This window comes from Candoia aspera, chromosome 10 (assembly GCF_035149785.1).
Source record: "Candoia aspera isolate rCanAsp1 chromosome 10, rCanAsp1.hap2, whole genome shotgun sequence".
NCBI lineage: Eukaryota > Metazoa > Chordata > Lepidosauria > Squamata > Boidae > Candoia > Candoia aspera.
Window position 1 is genome coordinate 5,431,329 of NC_086162.1, and position 18,090 is coordinate 5,449,418.

The 18,090-nt window shown below is 44.4% G+C and overlaps 1 protein-coding gene across 2 annotated transcripts in view; it reads right to left on the minus strand.

Moving 5' to 3' along the window:
- Positions 1-9,735: 9,735 nt before the first annotated feature.
- TINAGL1 (tubulointerstitial nephritis antigen like 1) overlaps positions 9,736-18,090 on the minus strand; it is a 37,897-nt gene continuing 29,542 nt past the window's right edge. For both annotated transcript variants that reach the window (XM_063312337.1, XM_063312338.1), the window contains exons 11-12: positions 13,560-13,605; positions 9,736-12,842 (exon numbers count right to left, since the gene is read on the minus strand). In XM_063312337.1, the coding sequence (XP_063168407.1) occupies positions 12,699-12,842; positions 13,560-13,605 (190 nt within the window). In that variant the 3' untranslated portion in view covers positions 9,736-12,698. The remainder of the gene's footprint in view (positions 12,843-13,559; positions 13,606-18,090) is intronic.

Below are 18,090 nucleotides of genomic sequence, written 5' to 3' on the forward strand. Positions count from 1 at the left end.
GTAGGAATATAGCATCAGTTATCAATTCTCTCAGTGTCTGAGGGGTTTGAGGAAAGTCGAGCATTTCCTTGTTCATATATCCGACAAGCACTTCCAGCCCACGCAGAACCCAAAACGCACAGCTTTTCCACACCGCAGCATTGAAGTGCCTGTCTCCCCAGCATAAACAGGCTGGAAATGCAGTCAGCTTCAGAAAGGCCCTTCCCTTCATCTGCTTTGACCACTGTGATTGTTTGGCCCAGATCACGTTTGTCATCACGACTGGTAGATTCCCTGGCTTCTTTACCCCTCCTGGAGTGGTAAAAAGAAAAAGACCACCGCTTTACCATATTCCTGCACTTGGGCTAGAAGGGAAAAGTAGCATTTCCTTCATGTGGTTAAAAAAAAAAAAGGTCCATCCTTTTAGTGTTCCAGCACTGAAGAAAAAAGGACATCAGCACTGAAGAAAAAAGGACATCATTCTACATCTCTATTAGAGTTAGAGAGCCTGCAGTACCCAGGTTAACCATGGGGGGCAGCATGTCCCATATGTTAAATACACTGCCTGTTTCTTCCGCTGACCCATTACTACCCAAGTCAGCTACTGGGGGCACAATGTCCTCTAGCTTAAATTCATTCCCCTATTTTACCCACTGAGCTATTAATACACAAGTCAGCCATCAGGGGCAGTATGTTTGAGAGATTAAATGCATGGACCCGTGTTAAATTGTATATTTAATGGACTGCCCTATACCGCAGGCTGACTTAACTACCAGGGGGCAGTATGTCCTATTGGTTCAAGATATGGGCCAATTGTAGTCATGGAGCTGTAGGAGGCAACTGGCCACTGGGGGCAGTATGTCCTATACAATGAATTTATTGCTTTCTAGCGGAAGCTGGATTCTTTTGGGTAGCTGGCTCAGCGAAACTCAGCCTTCCATCCTTCTGAGGTCGGTAAAATGAGCACCCGGCTTGTTGGGGAAGGTGACAACTGGGGAAGGCAACGGCAAACCACCCCACTCTATAGTCTGCCAAGAAAACGTTGCGAAAACAGCATCCCCCCAAAGGGTCAGACATGACTCGGTGCTTGCACAGGGGACCTTTCACCTTTACCTTTATTTCTCATTGAGCCTGCAGTACCCAACTGAGCAAACAGGGGGCATTATGACCAATAGGTTCCATTACACTGCACAACTTTCCACACTGAGCTCCCAATTCTCTAGTCAGGCAAGGAAACGTCTGCAAGCAAACAACCAAGCTCAGAGAGCACCAAGGACTCCGCAGTCCTTCAACCCTGAGCTACAGATATTCTCTTCCATTGGCATTGCTCAATTTTAGTTATGGCATCTGGAATACCTAAGTCAGCCACTGGGGGCAATATATCCTTTATGTACAATACTGTCATCAGTACTGATGGTGAGCAGAAGGGGGCCACTATCCAGGGGTGAAAACACATGCATAGTTTAGAGAGTTTGAGCAGCCATTCAAAGAGGCACAGAACAGACCCACCTTGGCTTTTGGGGTTTATCTGTCTGGATTTTCCCATGCTTCTTCAGTTTGGTAGGATTTTCTGTCTGCTAGTCCCAGCTCCTGCCAACCTAGCAGTTTGAAAACATGCAAATGTGAGTAGATTAATAGGTACCGCTCCAGCGGGCAGGTAACGGCGTTCCGTTTAGTCATGCCGGCCACATGACCGCGGAAGTGTCTACGGACAAATGCCGGCTCTTCGGCTTTGAAACGGAGATGAGCACCGCCCCCTAGAGTCCGACACTACTGGACTTAATGTCAAGGGAAACCTTTACCTTTACTATAGCAATAATAAAGCACTAGAGACTTCTTCCTCATCTTGACGTGGTTCTTGCTTAGTCAGGACAGATACATTGACTATTTTTCCTCATTAAGCCTGCAAAATGTAAGTGAGACACCAGGGGGCAGTATGTTGTATAGGCTCAATATATAGCCCTATTATAGCTCTGGAGCCTGCAATACCTGAATATAGCTGTGGAGTGCTCAATATCCAAGAGAGCTGCCATGGGGCAGTAAGTTCTATACGATGACTACATTGGCCTATTTCTCCTAATGGCCGTCCAATATTCAACTGAGTCATAAGGCCATATGTCCAATAGGTTCAATACATTGCCCTATTTTAGCTGTGGAGTCTATCATCCAGGTCAGCCCTCAGGAGTAGAATGTCAAATAGTAAAGGTAAAGGTAAAGGTTTCCCTTGACATTAAGTCCAGTTGTGTCTGACTCTAGAGGGCGGTGCTCATCTCCGTTTCAAAGCCGAAGAGCCGGCGTCTGTCTGTAGACACTTCCATGGTCATGTGGCCGGCATGACTACATGGAACGCCGTTACCTGCCCGCTGAAGCGGTACCTATTAATCGACTCACATTTTCCCCCTATTGAGCTATTAATACCCAGGTTAGCCACTAGGGACGCGGTGGCGCTGCGGGTTAAACCGCTGAGCTGTCGATCGGAAGGTCGGCGGTTCGAAACCGCGCGGCGGGGTGAGCTCCCATTGCTCGTCCCAGCTTCTGCACACCAAGCAGTTCGAAAACATGCAAATGTGAGTAGATTAATTGGTACCGCTTCGGCGGGAAGGTAACGGCGTTCCGTGAGTCATGCTGGCCACATGACCCGGAAGTGTCCTATGGACAACGCCGGCTCCAAGGCTTTGAAACGGAGATGAGCAGCGCCCCCTAGAGTCGGACACGACTGGACTTTACGTCAAGGGAAACCTTTACCTTTACCTTTACTAGCCACTAGGGGCAGTATTTCCTATATGTTAATTGCATTGCCCTGTTGCCTATGCTCAAGGAAAAAAACGGGGCCATCTATTCAGTCTATAGGACATACTTCCCCCTGTGGCTGCCTTGGGTATTAAACGCTCCATGGAGAAAATAGAGGAATGTATTTCAGCCAAGTCTAAAACAAGACCAGCAGGACTTTCTAGCGATGTTTGGGAAGCTGTGAACAAGAGGAGGGTCCATTCAGGAAACAGAATGTAGAGCAAAAAGGAGCACAAACGCTGGCAGGAATACTCTAGGCTGTTGGAAGGAATGCCAAAAAAGAATTGGAAGAGTCTATTGCAGAAACACCATTAAGTAAAACAGTAACAGCTTACTTAAATACATGGAAGCGGAAAACCAGCCAGGGAAGCAGTCTGGAGGTTAGGCAGCAAAGGAGTGAAAGGGATGTTCAGGGAAGAGATGGGGACTTCAGAGAGGCTGAATAATCTTCAAGACTATCTCTGGCCACATCCTGGCACAAAGGCCCCTCATATCCACTTCCGGAGGAAATGTCCACGCGCTAATGCCAGTAGCACATTGGAATTCCACATCTGATGCAACCCAAAGATAGCTTTAGGTCTCCTTTCTGGAAGTGGTATTTTATCCCAGCTCAGGACCTTCCATCCAGACAATCCATGGTGTGAGAAGGAGGAGGAGGAGGAGGAGGAGGAGGATCGAGGGAAATGCAGTCAGAGACAGTGATCCCATTTGGTCTGGTAGCTCTGCTGTGGGACCACTTTTTTTTTTTTTTTTGATCCTGGGGCTTGGTGCCTGTTCTGCAGGAGACTGGAATCCTGGCTTCTGCAGCTACTTTAAAAAAAAAAACCAGTTTGGTCACTGGTCAGCTTAGAGAACATGGAGTCTGAAATTGATCCGGCCACCCCTGGCTCAATTCATGTCATTGAAAGTCCAATCAAAGGATCTTTTGCAATCATGTAGCCTACATCATGGGAAATTTCCCTCCAGGGACTGTTCCCCAGGGAAGCCCTGCCTTCTTACTTCCCCTCCTCATTTGAGGTCCTTAGGGTATGTTAGAGCTCCCACCTTGGCCTGTGCTACAGAACCCTTTCTTAAACTCCAGCTTTTGAGCAACTGATCTGGCTGGGGGAATTCTGGGAATTGAAGTCTGCACGGCTTAAAGTTATGGAGGTTGAGAAACACTGGATTTGACAATCAACTCAAAGTCTTAAAGCACTGTTTCTTAAAATGTGGTCTGATGACCTATGCCCCCCCCCACAAGACCCTTTGCGAAATCAAAATTATTTGCCATATAGTGAAGATATTTGCAACAATTTAAAACAATGTCACTCTTTTCATGGATATTTTTTGTTAAAAAAAGGGCTTTTCATGAAAAATATTTCATTTATGTTAATACTGAATGGGTTCAATATTGTAATTTTTGTATGAGTCAATAAATAAATATTCTATGAATGGATCAAATTTAATTTTTAATAGAGTAAATATTGACAAAGGTAACTGCTACAAACAAAAGCTCTTTTGGGGTATTCCATAATTTTGAAAAGTGGGAAGGGGTCCCGGGTGCAAAAAGTTTAAACTTAAAGACACTTAAAAACTTTAAAAAGTGTCTTAAAGTATTAAAAAAAAAAATCAAAGCAGATGACAGCAAAAGAGGAAAGAAAAAAGAAAAAAATGCAGAGTACGTACAGTGTGGTCCATGCTAATTGGAGGAAGCTTTTCATGAAATGGGTGGCTGTCGGTGGGGTGGGATTTCAGCCGAGGGAAACACCGACCCTTGGAATGCCATGCGTTAAAACTACAGCAGTGAACCCATTTCTGGGTGTGCAGGAAGGGCATGCCATGGGGTCAACCAGATTTCGGGTGGCATGATTCCCTACTGGCTCCAGGACAGCAGAGGAATGTTGCAAGCAGTGGTGTGGATGTGGTCTTCATTACAGGAGTTGTAGGACCAATCCCTGAGCCTACATTCTTTCTTAGGGAGAGAACTGAGAGAAGTTATTTCTAGGCCATCTCCTAGAATGTAACAAATCATCCAATCCTGAAGAGAGGATTAAAGAAATGGGAAATTGTTGACCTCTAAACAAAAATATGAAACTTGTCTCTCAGATCTGGCCTAGTACCAGAGGACTGGAAGTTGGCCAAGTTTTAAGAAGAGAACATTTTCTAAAAGGGGGATAAGGAGAAGTCCAGGAAATTATAGGCCAGTCAACATCAGTTCCAGGCAAATTGGGAGAAACAATAATTATATAAAAATAGTTCCTATAGAGGAAGAGCCTTCTCTTAAAGAAAACCAACATGGATCCTGCAGAGACTGACCTTGCCTCACAGTCAACAGGCATGGGAATGGAAGTGACCCTAGCGTCGCGTGGTTTTATTTTCAAAAAGTCTTTGACAAAGTTTGTCTTGATTAAACTAAGTTGTCTGTAGATGGGAGCAAGAAACTGAATCTTCTGAAAGGTTCAGTGATTTTTAATTTTTGTGGAAATGATCAAGCCAGGAGTGAACAGTGACCTGTTCAAGTTGGGGATGATATCACACTATTCAGGGTGCTGAAAACCAACAGGGATTGTGGAAGTTCCAAAAGTAACTCTTTACACTGGCTGTTTTAAAAAGAATTTTATTAAATTTCAGAAAAAGATAAAAGATACAGAAAAACAAAAAAAAACTACAAAAAGAACTAAAAAGTGTGAAAATACAAGATTTTTTTAAAAAAATAGATTACAAAAAGAAGTGACTTCTGACTTTAAACATCAAGGATATAGAGCAATTTTCCATAATCAATCCCTTACTCTAAATTAAACCAAAATCACATTATTTCTACAAGTCAACCCCTTAGCACATTATAAAAATCACTAAATACCATTGCTCCCTCCCTTTATATTAAAAGAAAAGAAAAAATATAAATCACCTAATCAGTCCCCCTTCCACATAACAATTACTTAATAATTACCTTTCTGCTACTATTCTATACATTCCTGTCTACTATAATAAGGCTCAAAAATAAAAAGCATGTAAATTGTCTGCCATTATAATTAATAATACAAGAAACATGAATTATTTTTTTAAAAGAAAACCTTAATAATCATAATCCCAATCATTAATGATAAGTAGAATCATCCAAAGCCAAAAGACCATCCAGATAAATACTTTTGGTCCCTTAACCCACTTCAGAATAGACCAAGACATTTACATATCCCCATAATAAACACAGAGCTATTTTCTTAAAGAGATCAAACTCTCCCCTCACCAACACAGACTTCTCTTCAAAAAACCTCCCATACATAATAACCCCTTCTTTTCCAAAACATTCCATCAGAAAGTCAAATTCACTCAGGTCTTGCAGCTCAATTTCTCCCTTTAAGTTCTTCAATTCAGCACTGTCAATTTCATCCAGGATTTCAACAGAAGCCCAAATCTCACTCTTAGGAAGGACATTTCCATCGCTATTAGATTCTTCAAGTTCATCCACATCATCCCCAACCAGATGGCACATTTTAGACCACATATTTTCCACAATGCTCTGAATGTCTTGCATAATAACTTGGCAGGAATCAGAAAAAAATCTGCTTAATATCTGCTTTAATATCTCGGTGAAAGTCAGAGAAAGCCTGGTTAAGATCCTCCATGTCTGAGGCAGTAAATTATGGTGCCACCTAGATACTTAACTGGCAGAAGTGAAAGCCAATGGAACATTTCTGAACTGAGTTAAGATAAGATCCCAGACAGTTCCCAGAGAAAGTAGTGGCAGGAAAGTAAAAGTTCAGAATGGCAGATTCAATGTGTAGGAAAAAATTATTTCTCAAATTCTCAAATTTTTGCAACTGCCCATCTCCCCCCCAAAAGGGCAGGAGGGAGGACTAAAATCTTGCTAAAATCTTCAAAATTAGCACAAAAATAATAACAGGGAGACAATGACATACTCTCAACCCTCCTTAGTATTGGATGGAAAGCAAAATCCAAAGCTTTGAAGAAAAATTTAAAAAATAAACAATCAAAAAAATAACAATAAGCACCCAGAGAGATTGTTTCTTCTTAAGGTAGAAAGCCTCTCTTAGGGTAAAAATACTTTTAAAAAAAAATGGTGCTTTAGAAATAGGATGGCTGGACTTAATGTCCCTTTAAGGATGCAGTGTGGCTTGGAAATGGTGAAATCCCAGCCTCCTGCTGAAGTCTTACCCATCAATTGCAGACGCTGTTTACAATCTCCTGGCTGCAACTCGCCATCTGGAGGGTAAATGGGTCAATTCCGAGCATTTTCCTTGGTCTGGAAAAATGCTCCTGGGCTTCAGGAGGAACCAGCCTGAGCCCAAAAAACTGCCATGATGCCAGTTGTGCCCACGGAGCTCGTGGGCACAGCTGTTCAGTCCACCATGTTCCCACCAGAAGTCCGTAACTCTTTAAACCAGATTTTTGATGGCCAACCAGAAATCAAATGTAGTTTGCTAAGTATGAAGAGATGCCCTTGGGGCAAAAAAACCCTAACTTCATATATACTTGGTGCTGTCTGTAATTAATCAGGAAAAAGTTCTTGGTTAGAAGATGTTCATCAGCTGTGAAAGAAAAAACATTTCATGCTAGGGGTCATTTGGAAGAGGACTGAAAATAAAAATGCCAACGCAGCAATCACTTGACAATCATTTATGGTGTGTCCACTCCTGGGCGACAATATACAGTCCGAGCTCCGGTTGCCAATTTTACAAAAAGGGCAGCCGAAATGAACAGAGGGCTGTTCGTGTGAGAAAGGGCTGAAACATAGCTTTAAAAAAATGCAACCGAGCAGGGAACAAGATTAAGGTGGATAAAATTATCCATGGCAGGGATAAGATGGACAGGGAGTTTTTCTGCCTCTCTTGAAACATCCAGATTGGGAAACACCCAGTGAAGCTGGAAGATTTCCAACAGACTCAGAAGCACTTCTTCACCAGACGCATCATTAACCTTTGAAATTCCTATGGTGGCTTTACAAGGGGATTGGATACGTTCGTGGGAGGCAGGTCCAAATTATTCTCACAGACGTGGTCAGGCTGCATCTGGGCTGCACCAATCCAGACAGAATGCATCTCCACCCACCAAATCTCCCTGCATTAAGAAAACTTGCTCATCAGGAAAAAGAATTTTAGTTCAGACTTAGATTGACTTATCCTTTGTGCTTAAGGGAAGATCCGTGTGTGTGTGTGTGTGTGTGAGAGAGAGAGAGAGAGAGAGATGGAACAAACAGACATGTGACTCCTTGCCTATTTCTGTTGGCTTTGTGTGCCCCAACAAAGAGATCAGCATTCAAAATAGCCCTCAAGAACAAAGCAGATCCCTCCCCGTTGCTTGAAAGATGAAAACAAGGTGGGGGGGGGGGGAGGAAGAGGCCTTTGCAGCCTGCTGGAGCACATCAGCACCCCCTCAGCCACCCCTCCAGCCAGTGCTCCTGGTTGCACTTTTCTGGCAGTAAGGACTGCAAAGGAGGATTTCCAAGGTGACTGCATCCCATCATAACAGGAAGCAAGACAAAGGCAGGAGGCCTTATCTCGGCTGCCCAGCTTCCCAGGGGCCGGCCTTTCCACGGCGAAAGCATTCCAAGGGAGGGGAAGGGAGAAGAGTTTGCAAGTCCCCGTTTCTAGTGAGGAGTTGACCAGGGTGTGGTGTGGGCAGGGGAGAAAGGAGCTGTTTCTGCCCCTTCACTGGCTGTGATGCTTTCCAACTTGGTTTATCTTATTGTACTTGATTTGCAAAACATAGTTTGGAGTTCCTCCTAAGACAGGTTGCCTGGTCATAATCCAGTTGTAACCGGGGCATTTGCAATTATTTAATTTATACTTTTTTTTTTTGCCACAAACACAACTCCAGTTTAGATGAAAACAGGCATTTCTGAACTAGATTTCCAGCCTCTCTTTCCCTGTTCATTTGCAACCAAAAATGCACCCTTACGTCCTGCTGCTGTTTAGTGTAGGAGCTGTTACTGGATGGAAAAACTAGAAACTTGGTAACCTCATCAGAAACTTATTGAGGTCCTGCGGGACATACAAAATATAACCAAAATGCCAGTTTCCTATGACAAAGTCTAACCAAAGTCCCCCACTGCTCTTCCTTCATACTTTTTATTTACAGCAGATGGCAGCACTGAGCCAAACTTGGCTGAGCCCCAAGATGGGAACTCAGCAAGGAACTGTACAAACTGCAAAGAATTTGAAAAGCATCCTACAAGGAGGCCAGGGCAAAGCATACAGGTAGTCCTCAACTTACAACCATTCATTTAGTGACCGTTCAAAGTTACAACAGCGCTGGAAAAAGTGAGTTACGACCAGTCCTCGCACGTAGGACGGTTGCAGCATCCCTGTAATCATGTGATCACAATTCAGGCACTTGGCAACCAGCATGTATTTACAATGGTTGCAGCATCCCAGGGTCATGTGATCGCCACTTGTGACCTTCCCAGCCGGCTTCCAACAAGCAAAGTCAATGGGGGAAGCTGGATTCACTTAATGACCATATGATTTGCTTAATGACCATGGCAAAAGGTCATAAAATCAGGTGTGACTCAATTAACAACTGCCTTGCTTAATGACAGAAGTTCCAATCCCAACTGAGGTCATAAGTTGAGGACTACCTGTACCTGAATCGTTACCAAAAAATGCTATATAAGTATGTCACCAAGAATCAACTCAATTCATAGGGGCCCATGTCCAGCTTTCATTACATCCATTATATACTATAAGCCAGGATCTCTCTCTCTCTACTTCACACTTCTACCTCTGCTACCTAATGCTGATCTACATTCATTAACTTTTTAGGCTTAAATGCCTTTGTGAAAATTCAGCAGCTCTTCAGGGAGAAAAGAAAAAAAAACCTCTATAAATAACTTCCCCAGCTCATCAAAGACAAATTCTACAAGCTCTGAAAATTTAGTCTAAGCATCACATTTAATTCAAGAAGGGACACGGATAACACTTAGTTGGAATCTAGGACAGGGTTGATAGAGAAACAAATCACACACAATTCCTGCCAGCATCTTCAATGCACTTTATTCACAAGTAACAAACACATGAAAGCAAAATAAATACTAAAAGGATAACAGAATTGCAAATGTTTCTTGCTTAGTGAAGATAGCAGTATTGTTCCTTTCTGTGAACGAAGGTTTTTACCTGATCAGAGGCAAGTTCTTAGAAATAAGATTTATAACCTGGGAAATTTGGAAGTTATTTGGAAGATACTTGGAAGAAATTAGGTTTGAGTTTTGCTTATTCACTCAGGTGACAACTTTGATTAGTGAGCAGGAAGATTGAGAAGCTAAGCGAGGTTAGGCCTGGGAGATGGGAGACCACTAGAAAATCCCAGGGTTGTAGACCTAGACTGGGAAGTTGAAAAGAAATCCGAAAAAGGCCAATAGTCTGCTCATTCCGTACTGTAGCCAAGGAAACTGCACAGATACATCCGCAGGCTCATATTGGAGCTCAGCTCAGAGGAGTTTTGCCCTTTGGACACGCATCTGAATCTTGTCCTCTAGAGCAGTGGCCCTGAGCAAAGGGTTCGTACTGGACATGGCTCCTCCCTGCCAAACCGAGTAGCTACAAAACCTGCCTAAAATGGAATCATGGCTACCTATGGATCGATGAAGGTGGTTGCATGTCTACAGCCCAGTTCCAGTTGACATGGAGCAAACCCATCTTGGTTTGGACTGGATTGCCAAGTGGAGGCCAACAGGACCAAACCACCTTTTACAAAAAATAGCCATAAAAATGCCCTTCACTGAGAAAGCTAAGTAGAAGGGGACAGATTCAAGCCCAGCCTGAAAAGCTAGCTTTCTACCTTGGCTTGCACGACTATGCTCAACCGGATCTGTTACAAATCTAGTGGTTGCCTTTACGGACCACGCTACGTTGCATTGGTTTTCATTTTATTTCGTTCTTTGGTGGTTTAGTATATGGTGCAAATCCGGCCTTGGTTTGGTTAGGGCTTTCAAAACTTGTTCCAGTCCATCAAATGGGTGTTTCCAGTTAACCCAGTTGAAAGAATCAAGTGAAGTTCTTGTTCTTTCAAATGCATACGAGCAAGCAGTCTGTTGGAGCAGCCTCAGATCCCAGCCTGAAGTCTACAACTTGAACCGAAGGTGCCCCACCCCACTTTGCTGAGAACCAGGCCTAAACACCCCTAATCTCTGCTTTGATCAGGTCTTAGGAGAGGAATCCAAGTCTGGAAGCCTCCACTTTCTCCCTTCATCCTCCAATAAAAGAGTTTTCCGGCTCCATGCAAAGGACTGCTAGCCCAGGCACTTCTTCCCAAGCTCCCTGCCTCGGTCAAGCGTGAACATGTGCCTTTTAATGCGCTTTTTTCCGCTTCTTTCACACCAATGAGAGCCGCTCTGTGTTGACACTGGTGCTTGCAAAGCTTGCAGAATGGGACAAAGCCAGCCAGCCCATCTGGCTGAGCCCCTTCCCCTTCAACGGCCTTAAGGTCTCAACAAAGGGCCCGCTAAGCCAAGGTAGGCTTAGCGGCAAGAGGGTCTCATGCCAGGCACGGAAGGTGCAGGGACTGGGGCGTCAAAGGCCGAGAGAAAGAGGAGGGGCCAGCGGGGTAGGCCAAGAGAGGCTGCAGGCGGGGAGGATAAAAGTTTTCACTAGGCATCAGCGCCAGGATGGCGCACCAAGTCGTCGGAGTCAGCAAAAGGCAGGGCTGGGCTGAGCTGCAGGGAAATGAGAAAACAGCATGGGAGCTGAAACCAGGCAGAGGAGACAGAAGGAGAAGAATTTCCTCCTACTTCCCAGTTTGCATGGGCCTAAAACAGCTGGACTGTTATTCCAGCGGGGCTCGGAAAGTCAGCTGAAGGACTTTTGCAGAGCACTCAGCTGCCAATGCTGTGATGTTGTTCGCATTATCCTTGGAGTAGCAACGCCTCATGGTGGGCTGAACAATGAAGGTTAAGAAACACAGGAATTCCTCCTTCCACTTCCGTGGACAAGCTAGGCAGCTTGACCTCATCCTGATGCTCTCCAGAGATTTTTGCCTTCAGGTCCATATATGGCCATGTTAGCAAGGGATTGTGGGAAGCAGAAGCCAAACATAGCTGAGGAGAACCTGGTTGGAGAAAGGCTGATGTTGCATAAATGGTGTTTTCCTGGATCAGATACTTATTTCCCGTTGATAGGACAAGCAGGAAACATTCTGTTCCCTGACGGCAGGAAACGTGGGCTAAGCCAGCCTTCCCCAATCTGGCCTCTTTCCAAATGAGTTTATTTCAGCCAAGTTCAGCTAACTTGGCTGAAATAACTTCTTGAGAATCCCAGGACACTTTGCACACATGTAAAATGGCCATGACTGTGGACATGCCTGCTAGGACTAGAAATCCACCCATCTGGAGAGATGCTACCTGAGGTGCTTGAAAGTTTGGCCCAAGAGCCTCGCAACTTCTTATTTCACCATGGTTGCCTCTGGGGAAGATCAGAAGAGATGTCATCCCTTCCGAGATGGCTCTATAATGTAGAATCACAGAACGTACTCAGAAGAAAATGCTCACTTGGTCTCCCAGAGAGCAGGTTTCCTCAGATCACCTGCAACTTGCCATCCTCGGGAGGGAACCCTGGCAAGGTTTGCTTCTGGTGTCTCCAGGGTCACTCTGGTTGTGAGGATGTGAGCTATGCAGAGCAAAATGTCAGACTGGGTATCTTCTCTTGGTCCCTTTCAAGAAAACGTAGACATTTTTGGTAGTCATTTCATAAGTTCTCAGGCTTTTTCCCACCATCTGAGGAAGGACCCTCCAAAGTCTTTCCAAGTTCAACATCCTCATGACAGTTCTAGGCTTCCCCCCAGAACAGAGAAAAAGCCCATTGTCTTTGGAGGCAACACCTTGGTAGTTAGGTCCTGTGACTGTTCTAGATACCAGATGCTTTGAGGAGAAGAAAGAACATAGGGCCAACAGAAGGAAAGAAGTTCTTCCTGGTATCATGATGCAGGCTGAAGTGTCCTCACTTCTTATGGTGCATGTCTTCCATTCCAACCCGGCCCCAGACGCCCACCACGAAGGATTCGATCTCACACTCGTTGGTCCCTCGGGCAATGCGGAAGTAGCCGTTCTCACCCCATGGCCTGCCCCAGGAGTTGGCTGCAATCTGAAGCCAGAGATAGAATAGGCCATGAAAAGGGTCTCCGGTAGAAGAGCATTGATGTGTGTGCAATACTGGAGTTTAACATTGTATGCTTTTTAAAATGCTTACAACAACCCTGTAGCACAGGTCAATAGTGAACCAGTGTAGCCCTGTGTCTAAGGTGCTGGACGTTATCTTAAATGGGGGACCTTGGGGGAGGGGGGCAAGGGAGGAACAAATGGCAACATGTGCAACAAATGACATCATGCAATTACCTTGATTTATGCACTTTTGTAGACCCTGGGACACAAGTATGTAATGGTGACATTTCATGACGATGTCATTACTCATGTGTGATCGTTTTGACACCATTGCAATTTGTTACAGAAACTATTTTGTGGGAGCTTCCTGGTGGAGATTTAGCCTCATGTAGTCCTCACTTAATGACCGTTCGTTTAACAACAGTCTGAAGTTACGATGGCCTCAGAAAAAGTGCTTTATGACCTGTACTCGCACTTACGACCATCACAAACCATCACACCGCCCCCGCGATCACATGATCACAATTCATGCTGGCTGAGGAATTCTGGGAGTTAAAGTCCACCTGTCTGAAAGTTACCAAGTTTGAGAAACCCTGATCTAGACGGATGCCTCTGGCTGACCCGCTTAAATGCACTGTGTTGAAGCATTGAACTCATTGACAGAAGGAATACATTTACTATCCTCCTTGGCGGCACTCACCCAATATTTCTGATTTGACCCATCAGGCTTCCGTTCTTCTCCCCACCTGTGTTACAAAACAAAACAAAAGCGTCTGTTCAACTGCTAACACATCTGGAGGGTTGCAAGTTGGTGAAGATAGGCATGGGAAAAGAGGAGGCAGGCAATCTAGTGTTCTCAAGAGGAATGCTAGGATTTCTGAAAACTATACATGAAAACATGTAAAAGAAACCAGAATGGGCATGGAATACTGCAAAAATAAAAAAGAAATGCAGATATGATTGATGATGATTATGATGTGCCATCATCATAGCTTCAACATTTAGCAACTACAAAGGTTTCCTTCATGACAAGCTGTCCCCAGCCTGGTCCTTCAGATCTTCCAGCCACATCAACCCTGTAATAACATCCATCCGCCTTGCTGCTGATCATTTTTTCTCCCTTTCCTTCGACCTTTCCCAGAACGATTGACTTCTCCAGAGAGCTGGATCCTCACGTAATGAGTCCAAACTAGGATAATTTGAGCCTGGCTATTTGTGACTCAAGTGAGAATTCTGGAATAATTTATTATCATAGGTCCTACAAATGAAGCTATGATCAAAACCGTTTTGCTGTCTCTCCTTTAAAACTTAGTTCTTTTAAGCAAGTTCAGCTGCATATAAATTCTACTAATACATGCTAATAAATATGATTCCCACAATTCCCCTTTACTGCCTTCTATGCAAGGGGTCTGCCCCAAACCACAGTTTGTCAGGAACCTTTGGGAAAAATGCATGCTGCAGACACACATTAATTATTTCTGTCCAGAAGTGAAGATGACGTAGCCAAAGCAAAGACTTGGCACTCGCTTGAGGGGTTTCCCATTTCATTCCTGGCTGATAAGCCCAGAACAGAGCCTGCCTTTCCTTTTACAACCAGCACAAGAAAATAAGGTAAGTGGAAAATACAGCACTACATTTCTGGTGGAGGGCCACAGCTTGCCCTGTGGTGCAGTGTTTTTTCCTTCATTCCAATGGGGGAGGACAGGCGGTTGCACATCACTGTTTCTATGTTCTTGCTGGAATGAGTAACTACGACAACCCTGGGTTTACTGCAGCTCAGAAAGCAAGATAAAAAATTCACAAAGGCTGCCTGAGGCCAATGGTACCCTTAGATGGGGTTTTTTTTTCAAATTTGGCAACTTTAAGATGCGTGCACTTCAACTCCCTGGGGAATTCTGGGAGTCGAAGTCCACACATCTTGAAGTCACCAAGGTTGAGAAACACTGCCCCAAACTCACCAAAGTGGCTTGGTGGGTGTGATGGGCCCAGTGACCCAGATTAGCTTGCTGTGCAAATGTTGCTGTTGAGTCTTTTCTTGGATGGGTTTTGTGATCACCACTGTGAGGACAATGCAGTTCTGGTTTGGGGAATTCTGGGAGTTGAAGTCCATACATCTTAAAGTTGCCAGGTTTGAAAAACACCGGCTTAGAATTTTGCAGCTTTCCTGATTTGCTGCAACCCAGTTCAAATTCTCCAGCAAGTCCTGCCCAAACAGCTCAGAAGCTGGGGTTTAAAGATTGTCTTTAAAAGGCAACTATGTTGAGCTGGGTGGGTTGTGTGTGTGTGTGTGGAGAGAAGGCACCTCTGGAGGGAAGCGGGCTGACTTGTGATGAATCCCGCTACCAAGACAACTCTCTTGGCAGCGATCCAGAATGGTTAGTCATCTGCATTTCTCAGCACACAAGATTCCATAATTTTCCACATGACGCAGATGAAAACAGGCCAGCTCTTTCATCCATGCCCAGCATCAGAACAGGGCTGATTCCAGCTTTGGACCATCTTGCCTGCTTCACCTTCAGGACTGGGTTCAATATAGTGCTAGGCAGAGAAATTCTCATTTGTGTGTGTGTTTTTTCCCCTCATACCCCTTGTATGAAGGTAAGAAGGACTGCGCTAGATATGGCCATAGCATTGGGTTGTCACAGGAACCACCCAGATGCCTCTGGGGTCTTGAGATCTATTTTATGGTTGTAGTTGCTCTGCAGATGGCATTGGGAGACTTCTGCTCCTGATCCATGGGTAGCCTTGAGTCTTCGAGGGTGTTAGCCCTTGACAGTGCTGGCCTTCACGAACTGGGCCTGGTTATCTTCTCTCGTGGCTTCTCCTGTCCTGTGCAATCTGGAAGAGCTGGCATGTTCTGAGTCCCATCAATTACACAGTGTCGCCTGATGGGACCCAGGAAGCAGGGCTTCCTTGTTGCAGGGCCTCCCCCTCGGAATGATATCCACCCTGACCTTATTCAAATGAGCTTTTAATTAAAACCTGGCTTTGGATTAGAGCAGGTGGCAGATCCTTGCAGGGATGATGGTGAGAATTTTGTGTTATTTTTATATTGTTTGCAGTCTATGGTTTTACATTCATATTACATGCTGCCCAGACTCAGGGTAGAGCTGGGCAACCTATGAATTTAATAAATAAACAGTTAACTAACTAGCTAGCTAATTAACTAACTAATCTGCTTGTAAAGCCATCCACGTCAATAGCCATCATCTCATCTTGGGGTAATAAATTTTACAGATTAAACAATACAAAGGTATTGCAAGGACAGATCATAAATCTGAATGATAAAAAAGAATATTTGAATACCAGCTGTGTGAAAGTTACCCAAAATACTGTTTTGAAAAATCAATTTAAAATAAACTGTGATGCATCTGCCATCGGCTGTTGGCAGGTGCTAACTGCTGCAGTCCACAACCTGGCAATTGTGCGCATGACAAAAGCTATCTGAAATGAAAAGGTTGAAATAAATTCATCACTGTGACCTGGAACACGTAGGAGCAAGGGAGAAATAGGTGGTTTTATTTTCAGCCATCATGTAGAAGGAGCAACAGAGGAACACATTTCACAGGTTAATGATGTGGCTGTGTGAGAGGAAGTTTCTCATTTTGCCTGCTTGAAATCTTTCGGTCAGCGTTACTGCTTGACTCCCAGTCTGCTTAGAAAAAGGGACGAACACTCCTCCCTGTCCCTTTCTGCATACCATAAATGACTTTATTCACTTCAATCTTATTTCCCCCTCAGTTGACTTTTTCTAAGTTAAAGGATCTCAAATTTTCTAGCCTCTTCTCAAATGAAAGTGTCCCAAAACCCTGCTATTTGTGTTGCCCTCTTCTGACCTATTCCAGTCCATTCTTTTTTCAAATGTGGCAACCAGAACTGTAGCGTGTACACTGATGTGGATGTACCACATGTTTGAAGAAGGCAGGAATGTCCCAGAGCATGATTATAAAAGTCACGATGGTACCAAACAAAGAGAATCTCTGTAGCTCAGGGTTGAAATGTGGAGTCCTTGGTGCTCTCTGAGCCTGGTTGTTTTCTTGCAGGCGTTCCATTGCCCAACTAGGCAACTTCTTCGGTGACAATGTTACCTAGTTGGGCAATGAAACATCTGCAAGAAAACAACCAGGCTCAGAGAGCACCAAGGACTCCATAGTCAAGATGGTGGCTGTGAGGGTGCAGTTGAAAATCTGCCTGGTTTTTTTTATGGGTGACACTTATAAAAAACCAGGCAGGTTTTCAGCTGCACCATCACAGCCACCATCTTGACATTTTGACCGTGCTTTGTGGACATCCCTTGCAGAACAGCCTTCCTTCAAATTTTAATTCCATTCAATGAAAGAGAATTGAATTGTGAGAATTTTTCAAGGGAAGGGAGAGAATTTCAGAGAATACAATCCAACACAATACAATAAAATGTGGCCCCTCCTGAACTTTCTTTCCTTATTAAACTATCGGGTGACCCAGGAAATAGCTTTCATTGCAGCATCCTCTTTCCAGTGAACTGCAGCCATGTTGCCTTCCTGGAAAATCCTAAAGGAAGACCTCAGGAGGGAATGCCTTCCCAAGAGGCTTTCGGAAGGACCTGTACAATTATCACAGCAAAAAGGAAGTCCTACCCTGGAGAAATGGTTGGAGAATCACCCTGCCTCTACCAACCCCTCACCTGCCCCCAAATTGCCCAAGCATGTCAAAAAATTTGTGCTCAACTCCAACACTGGGACAGTTCAGGTACAGGTAGTCCTCAACTTATGATCAAAATTGGGACCAGAAAATTTGTCATTAAGCGGTGTGGTCATTAAGTGAGGCATCATGTGACCACACCCAATTTTACAACCTTTTTTTGCTGTGGTTGTTAAGCAAATCTGGCTTCCCCATTGAATTTGCTTGTCAGAAGCTGGCTGGGAAGGTTGCAAATGATGATCGTGTGAGCCCAGGGCACTGCAACTATTGTAAGTACATGCCGGTTGCCAAGTGCTCAAATCGCAATCACATGCCTGCGAGGATGCTGCAATGGACGTAAATGTGAGGACCGGTCGTAAGTCACTTTTTTCAGCACCATCGTAACTTTGAACAGTTGCTAAATGAATGGCCGTAAGTCAAGGGCTACCTGTACAACTTTTTCCTCCCCCTTCAGCCTCCCTTAGCAGCATTCAGGCTTCATTCCACCAACGGCTGGTGTGTTGGCTTGCAACGTCCCACCTACAGTCGCCCAGCGGGTGCCTTCAAAGCAG